General features: G+C 43.0%; 1 protein-coding gene across 4 annotated transcripts in view; it reads right to left on the bottom strand.

Moving 5' to 3' along the window:
• The window catches only part of PPP4R4 (protein phosphatase 4 regulatory subunit 4), an 84,097-nt gene extending 74,044 nt beyond the window's left edge, over positions 1-10,053 (bottom strand). For all 4 annotated transcript variants that reach the window (XR_013391879.1, XM_028716894.2, XM_028716873.2 and 1 more), the window contains exons 1-2: positions 9,019-10,053; positions 7,970-8,043 (exon numbers count right to left, since the gene is read on the bottom strand). Coding sequence is in view for 3 of the 4 variants with exons in the window: in XM_028716894.2 (XP_028572727.2) it covers positions 7,970-8,043; positions 9,019-9,138 (194 nt within the window). In the remaining variant the exon portion in view is untranslated. The remainder of the gene's footprint in view (positions 1-7,969; positions 8,044-9,018) is intronic.
• Between the last annotated feature and the right edge of the window lie 7,630 nt (positions 10,054-17,683).

Genomic DNA, 17,683 nt, shown 5'->3' on the forward strand with positions numbered 1-17,683 from the left:
TTAAATTTTAGAGATATCAGGAGAATAAGGAAGTATTGCCCTGACCACCATAAAACCTATTAAATTTACATTATATACAAAAAAATATAAAAATAGTTTGACTAGTAGTAAAAAAGGTAAAGGTAAAGGTACCCCTGCCCGTACGGGCCAGTCTTGACAGACTCTGGGGTTGTGCGCTCATCTCACTCTAGAGGCCGGGGGCCAGCGCTGTCCGGAGACACTTCCGGGTCACGTGGCCAGCATGACAAAGCTGCATCTGGCGAGCCAGCACAGCACACGGAAACGCCGTTTACCTTCCCGCCAGTAAGCGGTCCCTATTTATCTACTTGCACCCGGGGGTGCTTTCGAACTGCTAGGTTGGCAGGCGCTGGGACCGAGCAACGGGAGCGCACCCCGCCGCGGGGATTCGAACCGCCGACCTTTCGATCGGCAAGCCCTAGGCGCTGAGGCTTTTACTCACAGCGCCACCCGCGTCCCTTTTGACTAGTAGTAGAGACATGTTAAACAAAATGGTTTTTTAAAAAAAAAATTAAGCACATCACAAGTGAGGGTGACATTAAAAGGGTACTTAATGTGCTGCTAAAACAGTTTTCAACCTGTAAATCACAAATAAGAGGAGATAAGAATAAACCTATATAAAAACGATATACTCAACATGCATAATAATTTTCTATTCTTATCTATCCATATATTATTTCCCCTACTTGTTTTTTCTTCTCATGGTCCAAAATACAATATATATATACATAAGCATCCCATACACAATGATAATGAACTCATTTGCCAAGTGTCAAGCCTCATGTAGCCAAAATGGGGATGTAATCTTTAAAAATTAGGGTGAGAAGGCCCTGGGAGTGGGAGAAACATCCAAACTGAGCATGCTCAATGTCCACAGAATACTGAGTGTCTTTTAAGAGTGTGGTCAGAAATCCAGGGCTCAGTGATGGCAGAATGAAGTATCCTGAAAAATCTGGCTGGCTGGCATCCTGAACACGAGCACTTTACAATGCAATATTTTGCTGTAGGTCCCATGTGTGCATTTGTGTGTATGTACACACACACACAGAGACACACACACATCACTACTACTTAAACTGGAAGAAGTAGCAACATCTCACTGCACACCATAATCTTGAAACAGATACTTAATGAAAACAATAGGAAGGATTTTACTGTTTACAATTATCAGTGGAATTTCAGGACAAGCAACGCTGAGCCAGTGACTCATCCATTGCTTGATATCAGTGCAAAGCTTCCTGATCCAAAAGCTCGGCTGCATCAGTACGAGCAACATTTTCTCTGCTCTTTCTCCCAGAGCTAACTATTTCATCTGCATGCCTGCATGACAGCATAACTAATACTTTCAGTATTGTGTACATGGCATCCATATGGGTCCTTCACTCTCTCCTCCCCCTTCTCTGGTTCAAGTGTATTTGTTCTGAAGTAATAATTAATTTATCTGCAGTGCAAAAAGTTACAATTACAACAAACATAAAATATCACGGGTGTTTAAAATGAAAGGCGGTCCCTGACTTATTAAAAACTCAGGATCTGTTAGAATCTGCGAGAAGGTGACCCAAGGGACAAAAATATTGTCAGCTCGATAGCCAGCGTAACAAACTTCCAGAAGTGCTGCAGTGGGTATTTTGCAACACGTGTGCTATTTCTGCCATAAATGCATATCTATATGTGCTTCTACATTCAACACATTTGGTTCAGCATCAAGATTGTACATGTTTCAATGCCACCTCTTAAAGAGGAAATGCACCCTCTGTCCATTGTCTTACTCTGGGGCAACTAGGCTGGCTATCAGAAATAGTTGGTCCCTGTTTTCCATTTGTGCCCTTCTCCTGGATCCTTTCCCTTGTACGTAATACTTTTCCAGCTTTTGATGAATACTCTGTAATTGCTGTAGAAACCCTGACAGCACTGTTACACACAACCATTCATGAAAGCTACCTTTGTGAAAGAGTAACAAGGCTTCCCTTGCCAAGATCCCCACTCCCATCCGCTTCCCTCAGGTGATCACATTTTCTCTTCAAACTAAAGCCTCAAAGTGCATGAGGAACAAGATCCTTCCTCACTGAAGGGTCGAGAGAAGAAATTTGGCTTACATATTTGGACTATTTGGTACATGAGATGAATGGCATGATCCTAGGCAATAAAATGTATGACTAGGTAAATGCGCACGTTAAGATTCTTCTTCATTTTTACCATGAGTGGCAGCTCTAATGACTCCTCACAAGGATAATGAGCAGCAAACATTTCTCCCCCAATCTTTAATAAGAATACATAATACCCCAGGAGGCATAACCCATTGGTTATGTTATTCTTTGAAAGTGTAAGGCCTTGGTTTTAAAGGGGAGGGGAGAATGCAATAAAGGAGGCGGAGGAGTATTGAGCATCAAAAAGAAATGTCCTGAGGCTCTCCCAAGTCAGAAGCTAAGCCCCAAGAGGCAAGACCTATTAGAGCTTATGTTCTAATTAGGTGGTCTGAGAGGCTAAAGTGGCTTTTCCAAATACATATGGAACAGGATAACAAAGCAAAAGCAACGGAAGTCAAATTCAAGAACAACAGGAAAATATCATAGTCGGTGTACTTTCCCTTATAAGAACTTCTATACAGGGGGGGAAATGATATTTAGAATGTTACCTTACCACATGCTCATATCATTGTAACATTAGTTATCATAAGGGCTGAATGCAATTGCATGTTGAACTGCTTTTCAGAGGCGGATAATAAAGCCTAAAATGAAGTACAGCACTAGTATAGCACAGTGACTAAGCAATGAATCAGAAAGTTCCACATTCAAATCTCACCTCAGTTGCCAATATTATCTCCGTTTCAGTCCCCGTTCCTATCCCTAGTATTATGCACGGGGATAATAATACCTCCTGCCAACCTAGCAGTTCGAAAGCACGTCGAAGTGCAAGTAGATAAATAGGTACCGCTCCAGCGGGAAGGTAAACGGCATTTCCGTGCGCTGCTCTGGTTCAGCAGAAGTGGCTTAATCATGCTGGCCACATGACCCAGAAGCTGTATGCCGGCTCCCTCGGCCAATAAAGCGAGATGAGCGCCGCAACCCCAGAGTCGGCCACGACTGGACCTAATGGTCAGGGGTCCCTTTACCCTTTACTTTACCCCACAGAGTTGATGAAAGGATGACAAGAGTATGTGAGAACATTTTGAGTATATACAGTGGTACCTCGGGTTACAGACACTTCGAGTTACAGACGCTTCAGTTACAGACTCCACTAACCCAGAAATAGTACTTCGGGTTAAGAACCTTGCTTCAGGATGAGAACAGAAATGGTGGTGGCAGTGGGAAGCCCCATTAGCTAAAGTGGTACCTCAGGTTAAGAACCGTTTCAGGTTTAGAACAGCCCTCCAGAACAAATTAAGTTCTTAACCAGAGGTTCCACTGTATAGCTACTATTATGACCATATTTTGATTGGTTAAATAAAAAAGGCAAAAAGGATAGTAGTAAGCTATAAGTATGAACTAGGAGAAACTGCAAAGAGTAAGCAGGACAAGCAAAGTGCTGGACAAAAATGGGAAAATCAGAAGTCACCTTAACTTGCAAGAAAATTTGGTATGTGTTGATCATGTGCAAATAAACTGCAAAGGCAGGACACACAAGCACAACGCTTTCTTTTGGGGCAAACTAGGGAAAGATTGCCAAATTTTGGCACAAAAAGAATAGGGCAAAAAGTATTCCAATTGAAATATCCCAGGGCAAGTTCATTACCTATCTTTAGGCACCAGGTGAAAACATTTCTCTATAACCAGTTCTTTGGCTAAGTAACATTCAGTGACCTTTTAAATGTGTTTGAGAGAGGGGTATTATTGGTTTGTTTTTCCGTTTGCTTTACTATGTATTTTGCGTTTTTATGTTGTGAACCACCCTGTGATCTTCAGATGAAGGGCGGTATACAAATTTAATAAATAAAATGTAAAACAATGTCTGCAATGCTCTCAGGAATATATTTTAGAAATAGTTGGCTTTTTATTATTATTACAGATTCATCTTCATTTAAGATTTTTCTCTCTTCCATCCAACCCCCCAGTTTGGATATTTCAAATTAATTTTCCTTAACATTTTGGCTGTCAATTGAGTATGTCTCTTTGTACATTTTGTATACCTTGTGCATGCTTTCTGTGTTGTTTCTAATAAAAGTATTTCCAGGTGCAAGGGGAAAGGGGGGACCATGGGCGTAGCCAGGATTTTTGTTGGGAAGGCAGGCGTTTGTTAGGGGGGCAGAACCTAAGATTTGCATTGATTTGCATTGATTTAGGGGGGGGGACAGGTGCCTCCCCCTGCCTACACCCATGAGGCTGACTGGTGGCTGTGTAAGAACTCCTGATCCCTTGGAGCAATTCTTACTTGGCACAGGTGACCAAGTAAGTGGCTTTGTCAGAGATGGAATCCTGGGATGAACAGGTCATTGAGTATCTCAATGCTATTCCTATTTCTCTGGTACAAAACATGAAATCAGAGTAATATAAAGTTCCATGGTTTGACCAATCAAGTCAAATGACCTCATTATTCCCATGTTGTCTGGGGCACAACAATTTTTTTTTTTAAAGGTTACCTTCAACACATTTTCCCCTACAATCCAGATTCAGAAAGCACACTCATTTTTACACATTTCACACAAAAATCTTCAGATTTCAAAATAAAATGGAAACTAGCAAAGTTTGGAGGTCAAATGTCCAAATAAGGCAGGCTTCACTTGCAAGGCAAAGAAAGAATGAAAGAAAGAAAGAAAGAAAGAAAGAAAGAAAGAGAAAGCTCTGCTATTTGATACAGCACACAGTGGCAGCAACTGTTCACCCTGGGTCAATTCGCAGATTTGCACACTGTACAATTAACTAAAAATTTCTACAATAGTAGTCCTGTCATCTATGTGCTGCAAAAAGCGGAAAAGTAGACGGGCAGGACCTGCATGCATACAACAATATGTGGAGAAAGCTTATTTTCTCCTGCTCTGGAGGATAGGACTCAAACCAATGGCTTCAAATTACAAGAAAAGATATTCCAACTAAACATCAGGAAGAACTTTCTTGACAGCAAGAGCTGTTTGACAGTGGAACAGACACCCTCAGGAGGTTGTGGGCTCTGCTTCCTTGGTGGTTTTTAAGCAGAGGTGGGATGGTCGTCTGTCATAGATGCTTTAGCTAAGATTTCTGCATTGCAAGGGGTTGGACTGGATGACCCTTGCAGTCCCTTGCAACTCTACAATTCTATGATTCTAGAAAAGATTCTAAAAAGCCTATGTGTAAGACAGAGGCAAGGAGGAAATGTCTGCCCAAAGCTCATTCTTGCACCCTACTACAAGTAGGGCCTGTGTTCTGGGGAACAGTGTGAACCAGCCCAAAATGAAATAATGTCCAAAAGTGATGTAATAATGCTAGAGATTCAAGGAGAGAATCATACAGGGGGGAAAATAAAGAAAGAACACATATCAGTCAAGCCAACAGCATGCTGGTGATGTTCAGCCAGAAATTTGACAAGAAATGTCTAACTGGAAGAAAATAGAATTACAAAAAACAACAAGCAAACAAACAAAACTAGTCTATAGGGGGGAAAACACAAGCCATTTTGTTGCAGTTGTTACAGAAAAGCCTGTTCTGAAAAGTGTGGTCAATCAGGAAGAGGTATTCTATGTGCCACTGAATGTACAGAAAAAACTAGGAGTTGAGGTTGGCATCACTGGCCGGGGCAGGGGGGGGGGCGGCGGGAATGCACCAAGGAACAACTAGACTACCCAAACAAGAAAAGCATGCTAGTGTTGCTACACTGATGACACTCGACACTATTTATTTCACCATATGTCTCAAGAAGAAAACAATTAAAAGCCAAACCAGAGGAAAGGAACAGTCGAAAGAATTTGTGTTCCACCAACACGAGACTACAAATTGACCTAATTCTCATGTCATAAGCCATAAACCATGGTTTACTGTGCACAAGCAAATTGCTCCGGTTTTGCCCTGCCCTCTTCCCAGCTCATGCCAGGAAGAAACAAACCATGACCTTTGGCTTAACGTTACAATAAAAACAGGGACCAAGGTTTGTTGGAACAAAACAGGATCAGACGTAACTGTTGTAACACTAAACTAGAGGTCATAGTTTGTTTCTCCCCAGTGTGAGCAAAGAGCGGAGAAACAGCTCAACTCAGCGCATTCATAGTAAACCATGAACTAGAGTATACTATAACAGGTGAACTGGGCCACTGTATAGTAAAGTGTGGGGGGGGGGAGTCAAGAAGAATACAAAACCAGTTAAGAATCCTCTTAAACTCTTAAGAACTGTTAAATATATCATATCTTAGCAATTATAAAGTCTTATCGTAATGAGACTTTTTTGTTTCAAAAAGTATTTGAGGCCTGCAACCTTCCAATACAATTGCATTATTCTCTTTCTCCATTTTTGACAGATTGCAACGTGTTCTATTCATGTGAGGCCAAAAAGTGGCAGAAACCTGCCTTGCATCATCAGACTGTGCAAACGCTAAGGGTAGGCATAGAATCACCAATGACAGCCACCAGAGTGGCCTCTACTGCAGTGATTGGTGAGCAGACATTGGTCCAATCTCTGCTTACCCAGTCAAGACACATAAATATTGGATTGTGTGGAGGTCAGTTCCTTTTGGCTGCCCAAGGAAATGAGATGTGGCTCCCATTTGAAAAATAACAAACTATGGTATAAGAAGAATTTTTCATTATTTACCATATCTTTTTAAACAGGCCCCCCAAAGTTACTAGCCTCCTAAAAGGTTTGTAGCCTGCTAAGAGAGGTTGGAGCAGCAGCAATGGAGTGTTCCATCCATCCTCTGTCTGTCCATTCGCTTTCCTGTATACAATTCCTTTTCATCTAAGTTGACCAGGCAAGTGATTAAATATGAGGTGGTTTGCAGACTGGAGGAACAATATTCATGAGGTGGAGGTAGTAGCCATGTACAACATTATTTTATGTCTCCAAACAACGCAAAGGTCACCCACAGCTATGGAACCCAATATCTGCATGAACTGTATACTATTGATTACAATGAAAAAGGTAAATGGTGAATTCAAGCAAGTACTTCCAAATCACATGTGAGTGAGATAATTTAAAAATAAAACACAAAAAAAAAACAGAGCAAGATGATGGCTATTGCCAGATAGGAACTATTATCAGAAGCATAAGTGGCAGATAAAAATGCTGGCTTAAAAAGTGGCAAATAGATTATATTAGCAGAGCACATTTTAAAGAATGAGACAAACATGGCTCTGGAGCACTCTAAAAATAACTGATCAAACTGAAAAGAAGCTTACAGCTGGCACTTCAATTAGTGAGCATTGTATAAAAATGCAAGTTTAAATGAAAATCTTTCAGAACAGCACCTCCTTCAAAGATGATATCTACATGAAAGTCAAAGGAAGCCCATGTTTCGGACAGTTAATGTTCAAGGCAGTTAAACATCTGTTAAGTAAGCATTTCAAGCAGACCGGGTGGGGAAGGGTACCAGATATGATTGTGTCAATGTTATCTGCATCTCTGCATTTCTCAGGTGCTACACAACAAATCCTTTAAAACATAAAGTTGTACAGTACTATGGAGTTAGTCAATGTGAAATCTTATTAATACCACCACACAATTTGGTGACCCTCAAAAAGAAAAACAATAGCAGCCCAACTCATCAGAGGGAAGGACCATAGTAGAAAGTAGCCAACTTAATAGAAAGTAGCTAAGCATCTGTGCATGCCCATCGTTTCTTCATGCTACTATGTGCATGATGGGCCTTATACAAATTTAATAAATAAAATGCTACCATCACACATTTTAAACTTTCTTCCATGGTGTTATTCCAAACCTATTTTTTTTAAAAAAACAAAACCTTAAAAATACCACATGAAGAATGGAGATGGAAACATTTAGATAAAAAGTAACATTAAAAAACCCTCTGCAACATTATCTGAAGAAATACCTGAGTAGATATACAGCCCTTTCAATATCATTGAGTTCTTCATCAACTGTCAATCTCTCTATTTCTTCTGGTGTCTGTCAAGTGTGAAACACAAATTAACATAATTAACATCTCAAGTCCATGCTTGAATCTGTTAACAACTACTTCCACCCCAAGTTTACAGTACATAAATATACTTAATCATTGAGATCACTGTGACTTATTCCTGAGTGACTATGCCTAGGATGATGCTGTTAATTATGTTGTACAGCTCGAAACACAAATAAGTTAAATCAGAGTACATGAAATTAAAAAGATGCCAATGGAAAATGAATTCAAGTGCTCCTGCTTAATTGGTTATGAAGCTGTCTTGTATGAGTCAGACCATTGATCCATTTAGCTCAATATGATCTATACCAACTAGCATCTGCTTTCCAAGCTCTTAGGTAAGGGTCTTTCCTGACCCAGCTAACTAGAGACAGTAAGAACTGAAGCTAGGATTTTGTGCATGCAAAACATGTGGTCTATAGCTGTCCCCTTCCTCAGTTTCTGAATCAGAATGTCAGGCTGTAATTTTTAACTCACTTTCTCTGGAACAGTCTCCTGGAAGTCTATAAACAGTTCCAGGGTTTTGAGGCCTTTGGTTTTTAATACTCAGAATCTCTGATAACATTTCAAAAATTAGGTAGTGCACTTTTTTAAAATCAGGAATAGTCCCCCCCCCACACACACACACACCATTTATTAAACTACATCCTGAAAGAAAGGAATGGGAAAAGATCCCAAATTATATAATCACAAAACCTAATTCAAGTTAAAGCAGTTTATATCTAGTATTTCTTCCCCCACCTCACACTTAAAACCCCATTTCTGAAATAATTCTACTGTCAGATGACATTATTTAATGCCCTTATCTGTGCAAACTATCTCTTCATTGTAAAACAAGCTGAGCCTGCATATAGCAGATAGTAGCACCATTTGTTTAATAGATTCCAATCTGAAATAACTGCAGTTTGATTAGAAAGTACAGTTTTAAATATATATATATAGAGAGAGAGAGAGAGGTATACCTTTAGACTCCTGCGTACTGGCCTTTCAATAATAGTAAGTTCCTGCAGATCTTCTATATAACCAAATAGATTGTTCTGGCTAAAATCCATTTTGTAGGAGAAGATGATTATCGGATGCATGTACTAGGTTGGAGCTCCAGTCTTTGACAAAACCAGGGTTGTGTGCAAGCTTCACATTGCACTGAGGCCAGAGAGAGGGAGAGAGGGTGGGAGAGAGCGAGGAGAGAGCAAGCAGGCAACAAACACCCTCTTCTCGTCTTAAAAGGATGCACTGGTGGAGGTGGGCGAGTAGAGGCTGCTCTGCTGCTGCTGCTCTTGCTGCTTCCTCCTCCTCCTCCTCCTCCTCTTCGTAGGACGCTACTGAGCCCCCACCGCCCAGGAGGAGCCTCAGCAAACACAATGCGGCACCAGCACAGCCCGCCGCCGTTGCTGCTCCAAGAGCATCACTCGCCACTCAGCCCAGGCTCCGGCAAGGAAACTTTCACTCCTGCTGCTTCACTTTCGCCTCAGTCCCTCCAGCGTTTCCAGGGAGAAGGAGACACCAACATCTCCCTTCCTCCTCCTCCACCTTCTCCACCACACATACGCATATACGCACGCCCTCCTTTCACTTCGCTCCTGCTTGCTTTTCTCTCTCTCTCTCTCTTTTTTGGTGGGGGCGCTAAGGGTGGAAATGCAAGGCGTGGGGGTGGGGGATGGAGGCGGATCTGAGGCTGCAACTTTTCTCCTCTTTGGCCCAGGAAAGGAGGCAGATCTTGGGACGCCCTGCTCCAGGACAGATGGGGGCAGGTGCCCACCTGAAAGCTAACACTGAAGAGGGTTTTGCAGTGGGGGGGGGGGGAGAGATGGAGGAGAAATCGACAACTTCTTCCCCGAACGAGTGCAAAGGGATTATCGGTTTGTAGTTTAAATCTGAATTTAAGGGGCGTGCGGATTAGAGGGACCTGCACCCCCGCAAGAAGAAGGGTTGGTTAGGGAGGGCAGGCGCCGTTTGCTAGATGCTCCAAAAACAGGGGAGAAGATTTCCCGGGGGGGGGGTGGTTTGGGTGGCAGAACGGGGAGGTGGGGGAATGACAAGATCTATAGCCCTTTTTTTGTAGGGCGGGAAAGATGGATTTGTGGGGGGGGGGCGCTTACGGAGGGAAACGCAGCGACTCTATCATATATATAAGCCCGAGAGTGCGGTGCGTTCCCACCCCCGCCAAAGGAGCGGCTCTCCTGCCTTCCCGCCGCCCCCGAAGCGCAGCGATTCCCCCGCCCCCCTCTTGGTGACGGGCCAGGATGGGGCTCCGCGAGCGGAGAGAGACAAGAGAACGCCAAGCCGGGAAGGCCGGATGCCAACCCCGGGAGATGCTGGGCCACTCAGGGCCCTTCCGAGGGACGCGGCTTCATGGGCCCAGGCGGGCTGCCTGCTTTCCCTCGCCCTGCAGCTCCTAGAGGCGCCGCGCTCCCTCCCCCGCGACTCGAGGAGCCCGAGGGGCGAGGGAGCCGGAGCCGCCTTCGCCTCCGCGGGCAGTGTGGCAGCGCCGAGCCCGTCGCCAGGGCAACGAAGCCGCTACAGAGGCCCCGGAGGGGCAAAAAGGGCCGCCCCGAGCGCGCCAATATCGCAACGCGCCCGGGAAGACGGTCCAGGCACATCATATATATAGTATTATATTATGTATGACGGGGCAAGGCTCCGTTTCGGCTTAATTTGTTGTTTCCCACCCCTCTCCCTGAGGTAAATTTGACATTCCCGTTTGCCACACGGGCCCGCCTCATGAGGAACTAGCCGCCGTCGCCGCCTGCTACGTCAACCCCTTTGCCCCGCTTCAGGTGGTGAAAGACAAAACGGCTTTTTTAATCCACGGCTGCTGGCCGTTGGTTGGCTGCGCTCTTCCCCCTCTAGAGGGGGGGGGTGGTCACGTGCTCCGGGACCAAGGGCCGGCCCACCCGTAAGGCAAGGTGAGGTGATGGCCTCAGGGGGGCGAGGATCAGCAGGGGCAGCAGACCTGGCCCCCTAGGAACGCATCACCCGCTGACACAGCGACAGCAGCGCACTCTGTGAAAGCCAAATCTGCCTCCTTATCAGCAACACGCACACACCGCCATGCCACCTGTACAACAGGCCTCACAGTGGTTTGCCTCAGGTGCCAAAATGTATTGGCCCTGCTTCCCATTGGGATGTCTGGTTGGGCGCTTTGAGAACAGGAGGCTAGACCCGATCTTCTTCTTTATTGAATTCATATACCACCCTATACCCAGAGGTCTCAGGGCAGTTCACAGAACAAAATATGTAATCAAAATATAGGCCACTGGCATGATCCAGCAGGGCCTCCTTATGCTCTTGGGCCTCCCATGCCAAAACAAAAAAACCCCAGCAAGGCAGGATAGAGTGGTATTATTACTTCCCTCAATCTGGACACTATACTTCTGATGATGCAGCCTAGAATAGCATTAGCTCTTTTCTTCCCCCCCCCCTTTTTTTCCCCCTCCTGCGGCATCACACTGTTGGCTTATGTTAAGCTTGTGGTCCACCAAGACCCCTAGATCCTTTTCACATGTATTGCTAGCAAGCCAGGTGTCCCCCATCTTATATTTGTTCAGGTGGTTATTTGTGTCTAAGTTTAGAAACTTACATTTGTCCCTATTGAAATTCATCTTTAGTTTTTTTGTAATGAGACAGGCCACCTTATGGGCACATACATCCAGGTGGGAGCTTCATTTGCAGGCTGATCTTTGGTCAGTGACAACAGTTAGGGTTGCCATGTTTCAAAAGATTGAAGATTGTGGAGCTTTTTTGCAGAATCTCAAAAAAAGAAGTTTTTGAGCTATTTTTAAAGCCGAATCCCAGCTATATCTGGGAAATTATGGACTAAAAAAAAAAAAGGCAAGCCGGCATTGTCTTGTGGATGCTGTAAAAAGCTTGCATGCATGAGGAATACCCTTCCACAATAAACACCTACCGTATCTGGAAGCACACTGAGAGTTGCTTTGGTTCATGGTAGAGAAATAGTTAAATGTGGTAGTGTTTCCTCACTTCTGCATCCCCAGGCAGGATAGAACAAGCCCTAGATGTCTCTGCAACTTGCCCATACTGCTGTGGGGACATAAGCAATTTCTTATTCCACTGCTTATACTTCAGAAGTCACTTTTAAGAATCAGGCGACTCTGAATATGCAAAGAGACAGGAGGGACAACCCTTTTGGAATGTGCTACCCAAGGCAAACCTTTCATGCTGTTTCATGTTAAGGTTGGGCCTGGGGGTGGTTGCTTCTTAATTAGGCATGTCAAAATTCATTTTCAATAATAAGATGTAATGGAAGACTGAATACACTTTTTACTGGCACTTTATATATTTATTGGTGAGCCCGCCAATTTAATTAGTCAATTAACTGTTACTTTTAACCAATAAATGTCAATTAATCTGTTAGCATAGAGCACTGGAGAATCAGAACTAGATACACAGATTTTCAGCTTACAGATCCTACAAAGGGCAGGGTGAACTAACATTCCCTGGGGAAAATTCCGCCAAGAGTTGCTAGGAATAAATATGGAGAACCAATTTCATCAATTTTGTGTTCTCAGTGGGCTGGGGGACTGCAGGCCCTGGGGCTGGATCTGGCCTTCCAGGTCACACTGTCTGGCAAGCACAGAGTCTCCCAAGTTCATGCACCCTCACCAGCCCTGCAGTCTCTTGTTTTTTGTTTGTTTGTTTTGCCGGGCTGGAAGTTTTCCTCTTCCATGGAGAGATGTGTGAGGAGGGTACAGAACCTGCTGAGTTGTGTGTGACTGGAATGTTGTCATCAGTTCAAAGGCAAGAATTGCATTTGTTGTTGCTCTACACAGCACAGGTTTGTGCACATGTGCCATACCCCATGGCAGCAGGGGCCCCGGACTCTTAGCTTTCATTTTAAAAAGTAAGGAATAATAATCTGAGATGTACTTAATGTTGAAAAGAAACAGGGTTATACCACAGATAGGGTAAAATGATTAAAATGACATACACCCTGAACAAGCAGACATTGGACGTTAATCTCCATGAACATATATAATGGTGCGATTCTGCCCTGACATCTTCATGGCTCGCATCCTATTGTCTGGCATTTTCTATTTGAGTTGTGACCTCATTCCATTTAATACTGCATGTGCCAAACAGGGCTGCATTTCTACTGCACCCCGCTGAGTTGCATGCACATCTATCCCACCTCCATAGCCCTGCCATGCAGTTTTGTGGAATCTTTCATATTGTTTTATATATAAATTCCTTGAAAGCTCTCTAGAGCATTACATCACAGGCACACCAACAGAGTTTTGAAAGCATCTCAGGAAAAGGCAGAAATAAAGAGGAACAAACAGGGACAGTTATTTATCAGGGACAGGTAGCAGAAAACAGGCACAGTTGGTCATGGATAGCAAGCGTATGGCACCGGAGATGAGCATTTGGGAACAGCAGGCAAGCAAGGTTTGAAGTGAAGGAGGGGCACGCTTTCACTCACAGTATGGAAAGGCCTGAGTGCTATTGTACAAACAGAACAGCATTAATTACAGGAGATACCTCCATTTATACAGATGGATTTAGGGTTACACCCCAAGGCTACAAGCCCCAAATTACTCTGCTGTTGCTGAAAGCCGTACTGAAAAATGATTTCAGTAGACATTCTTGCGCTCAAAATGCTTTGCTGCTAGTGCATTGCCTCTCTAGACTCCTGTAACTCTTCCTTTTCCTCCATGTTATGCTGGATAACTCACTACACTAACAGGAAATGGTAGACCGACTGACCCCACAAGGCTTGGGGCGGGGGAAAATCAAATTATGTGAAATATTATTTGACTTCATGCACATTCTAATTATACTTTTTATACTAAGCAGATACTAAGATGCAAGAGAACAACCAGTAATGTTTCTGCAAACGAAAATAATGAAACTATGAAGCAGTAGTTTCTTAGCAACAAACTGGAAGCTGTGTTAAGTAATGTTCTTATTTTTATCGGGGCTTGTGTGTATTGGCAGTTTGGCATCTCTATTCTAGGAATTTTTATACGTGCAGATATTTCACTTCCCCCACCCTCTCCCTTGCCATATATATGAGGAGGTTATGATGACAACAATGATTGCTACCTTTTATCCAGATAGGTGCACTGTGCATTTAGCAACTGCCCAATATGTAGTAATTCAGCTAGGACAGTTTTTTCTGTAGATTGAAAAACAGTAATGAGGTCTAGTCTGTTGAAGTTCTGGCAGTTGTGCAGCTCTTAAAGGCACAAATGTTTTGTCAAGAAAAGGAGAAAGAAACCAACACTTAAAATGACAACATATTTAAAGTAGGAATTTCACCTAGTGAAAACAGTTCGTTTTACTAATGTAGGAAAAGCCTCAAAAGTACCACCTCTTTTTTTTCTTTACCAAAAACACATGGGCTCTACTGGATGGTAATATCTGTATGTGTTTTGGCTACAGAGATCTTCATCTCCCAAGAGCAAGCAGGACTCCAGTCCTAAGAAGAAAGGCTACACCACATTCAGAAGACAATGTAGCCTTTGTCAGTTGTCACAGTTTGTGCAAGAGAGAGCAAGGCAGCACCCATGACACCCACATCCCCATTGGCTCTACGAGTCCTAATTTGGGAGAAAAGTGGGATAGAAATGCATTTAATAAATAAACATAAGATGACCCTGCTGGATCAGACCATGTAGACCTCCTATGGGAAACCTGCAAACAAGCTGGAAATGAGTGCAGTAGCACTCTGACCAGCTGCAGTTCCCAGCAATGTGTAATTCCCCTACAATCCAAGTGTTTTGTGGGCGCATGTATATAGAGGTAAGTCTGCTCTACATGCATCAACTCCCTCTGGATGCAAAGCTCTATCTATGCTTCACTCTGTCCTTCATACCATGGGCATCCATGGGGTAGGGGGAGTCCTCACCAATCTCACCCACCTCTGGATGAACGATAATTTCTGAATCCCCTGCTTTCTTTTTTTTAAAAAAGTCTAACAGTTCTAGAACCTAAGGTATATTTGTACATGCACTATTCTTTCCATTATTTTTATATAGTGAGAAACTGGTTTGCCTTTCCCCTTCAGTGTTTTACTTGGTCAGTCTTCTCCTCCAGAAAAACTCCTACAGACTCCCATGCTTCACACAATTGTTAATCACATAAGGGGACAGGAACTAGGACTGAACAGGACTACTATTCCCTATCACTACTACTCTTCTTCAGAAGAAGCTATGCCAATATTATAAGAACTTAGCACCAGGTAGGGCCAACACATTTAACCAACTGCACTTGGTGGGTGGAAATTTATATGCATTGATCTGGAAGTTTGCAAATCACCTGGGAAAATCTTCTGCACAGCCCAGATGGAGCAGATAAGGATACCATCATTGATAATATCAAAAGCTGCTGAAAGGTCAAGGAAAATGAACAGGGACACATTTCCCCTGTTTCTATCCTGACAGAGCAACCAATGCCATCTTCAAATATCTTAAGGGCTGTCACATGGAAGAGGGAACATGATTGTTTTCTCCTGCTCTGGAAGGTAGGACTCAAGGCAATGGCTTCAAGTTTGAGAAAGGAAATTCCAACGAAACATTTAAAAAACTTTCTGAAAGTAAGAGCTGTTTGGCAGTGGAACAGACTCCCTTGAGAGGTGGCAGACTCTCCTTCCTTGGAGGTTTTTAAGCAGAGATTGGATGGCCATCTCACGGATGCTTTAGCTGAGATTCCTGCATTGCATGGAGTTGGACTAGATGACCCCTGGGTCCCTTCCAGCTCTAAGATTCTATGAATGCAGTTAGTTCCTGTACCATAACCAGGTCTAAACCCCAACTGCAATGGATTTAGAAAATCAGTTTCCTCCAAGAGATCTGGTTCATGACTCAAGAACCTTGATATTGGTTGTTTAGTTAATATTGAGTTGGAGACAATCATGAACACGTTTTGATAACTTGAAGCCAGGCATTATGGCTCAGACAGAAGTTATAATAGTATGGCGCTTAAATTCTGGACTATTGTGAATTTTTTTGTTTCACTGATGCCCTTAAGGCTTTATAAGCGCCTTTCAAAAAGGGCCTCATTTTTATTCATCATTTGCTCTCTAAATTTCAACCGTCTCTTCTAAGCTGAAATCAAGGAGGCTTACAAAACACAATGAATATTTAAGAAACACAAACATAATCATTATCATAAAACCTTGATGTCCCGTTAATAAGGTGGCACAAGATCGCATTGCATAAAACCACTAAATAAATAAATAAAAATGTGAGCCAGTCTCTCAAAAGAAAATGTCTCCTTGAGGTTCAAAATCAATTGACACAGGCAATTTCTGTGGAAGGGATTTCCTCATAAGGTGATTGTAATAGCATTGAAAAATTATAAGTGGAAACCGTTTTCCAGTTAAGTTGCAAAGAAGAGGCTTGACAAAAAAATTGTTTAATTCATTAAGGCCCTGAATTCTTTTTATGTAACAATGTTTGTGCAGCTGGTAGGGAAGACTAGGAACTTCAAGTGTTACAACTTTCAAATTCTTTAAAGTGTATTGTACTTTGAAGAACTGGCATGATATGTAATTCTGTCGATGTGAAGGCGTAATGCTTCAAGGAGGAAGGAGTCAAATGTGAAATTGCTGATCTTCTAACGGAAACACGTAACTTGTCCCTCAGATCAGTCTCCATTTCTGAAGAATTGGAAAGAAGCCAATGTAACGCCAATATTGCAAAAAGGATGCGGGGGGATCCTGGAGATTATAGGCTGGTTAGCTTAACATTTTCCTGCGAAAACTGGTGGAATTTATTGTTTTGTTTTTTAAAAGTTGACAAGCATATAATGAACCTTGCTGAAGGAGAGCCAGCATGGCTTCTGAAGGACAAGCCCTGTTTCACAATGCTATTAGCGTTATTTGGAAGTGTCAGTAAGCATGTTGTAGATCAAAGTCTTTTTTATGTTGAGTTTAATTCTGCATTTTTTCATTTTTACTGGACTTGCGTCATCCACTTTGAGGAGCTGCCAGGCAAGGTGCCAGTTTGCAAAACAAACAAATAATAAATTGGGGTCATCAGTTCTTTGTTATGATAGATTTTAATAGGGTTCCCAATTTTCCAATGGGCTTCTGCAGCTGTGCCTATAACATAGGGCAACTTATGTGTTGCCAAAAAGGGGGGGGGGAATGCATCACACAAAAAAGTGGCCAAAAAAATTAACGTAAACCTTGCATAGTCTAATTTATATTTATAGATGCACATTTATAAATAATTACTAGAATAATTACTAGAAACACATCTCACCATAACTGAGAAGATAGTGGCTTGTGTGCCTGCTCAGTCTCCTATCCGGATGGTAATTGCTGATGGGCATCTTCAAATCCCCTGCTCCTCTTTCTCTAGTTTTGTTATTTTTAAACTGGACTAGGACCAGAGAGCCCTTCATAGGACCTTCTTGACCTCCCTTGAAATAGAGGGCTGTAAAGTTGGACACATGGCTACCCTACTGTAACAGCAGCTTGATCTGTAGCTATTAAAGGTAAAGGTAAAGGTACCCCTGCCCGTACGGGCCAGTCTTGACAGACTCTGGGGTTGTGCGCCCATCTCACTTAAGAGGCCGGGGGCCAGTGCTGTCCGGAGACACTTCCGGGTCACGTGGCCAGCGTGACAAAGCTGCATCTGGCGAGCCAGCGCAGCACACGGA

This window comes from Podarcis muralis, chromosome 1, assembly GCF_964188315.1.
Source record: "Podarcis muralis chromosome 1, rPodMur119.hap1.1, whole genome shotgun sequence".
In the NCBI taxonomy this organism is placed as follows: domain Eukaryota; kingdom Metazoa; phylum Chordata; class Lepidosauria; order Squamata; family Lacertidae; genus Podarcis; species Podarcis muralis.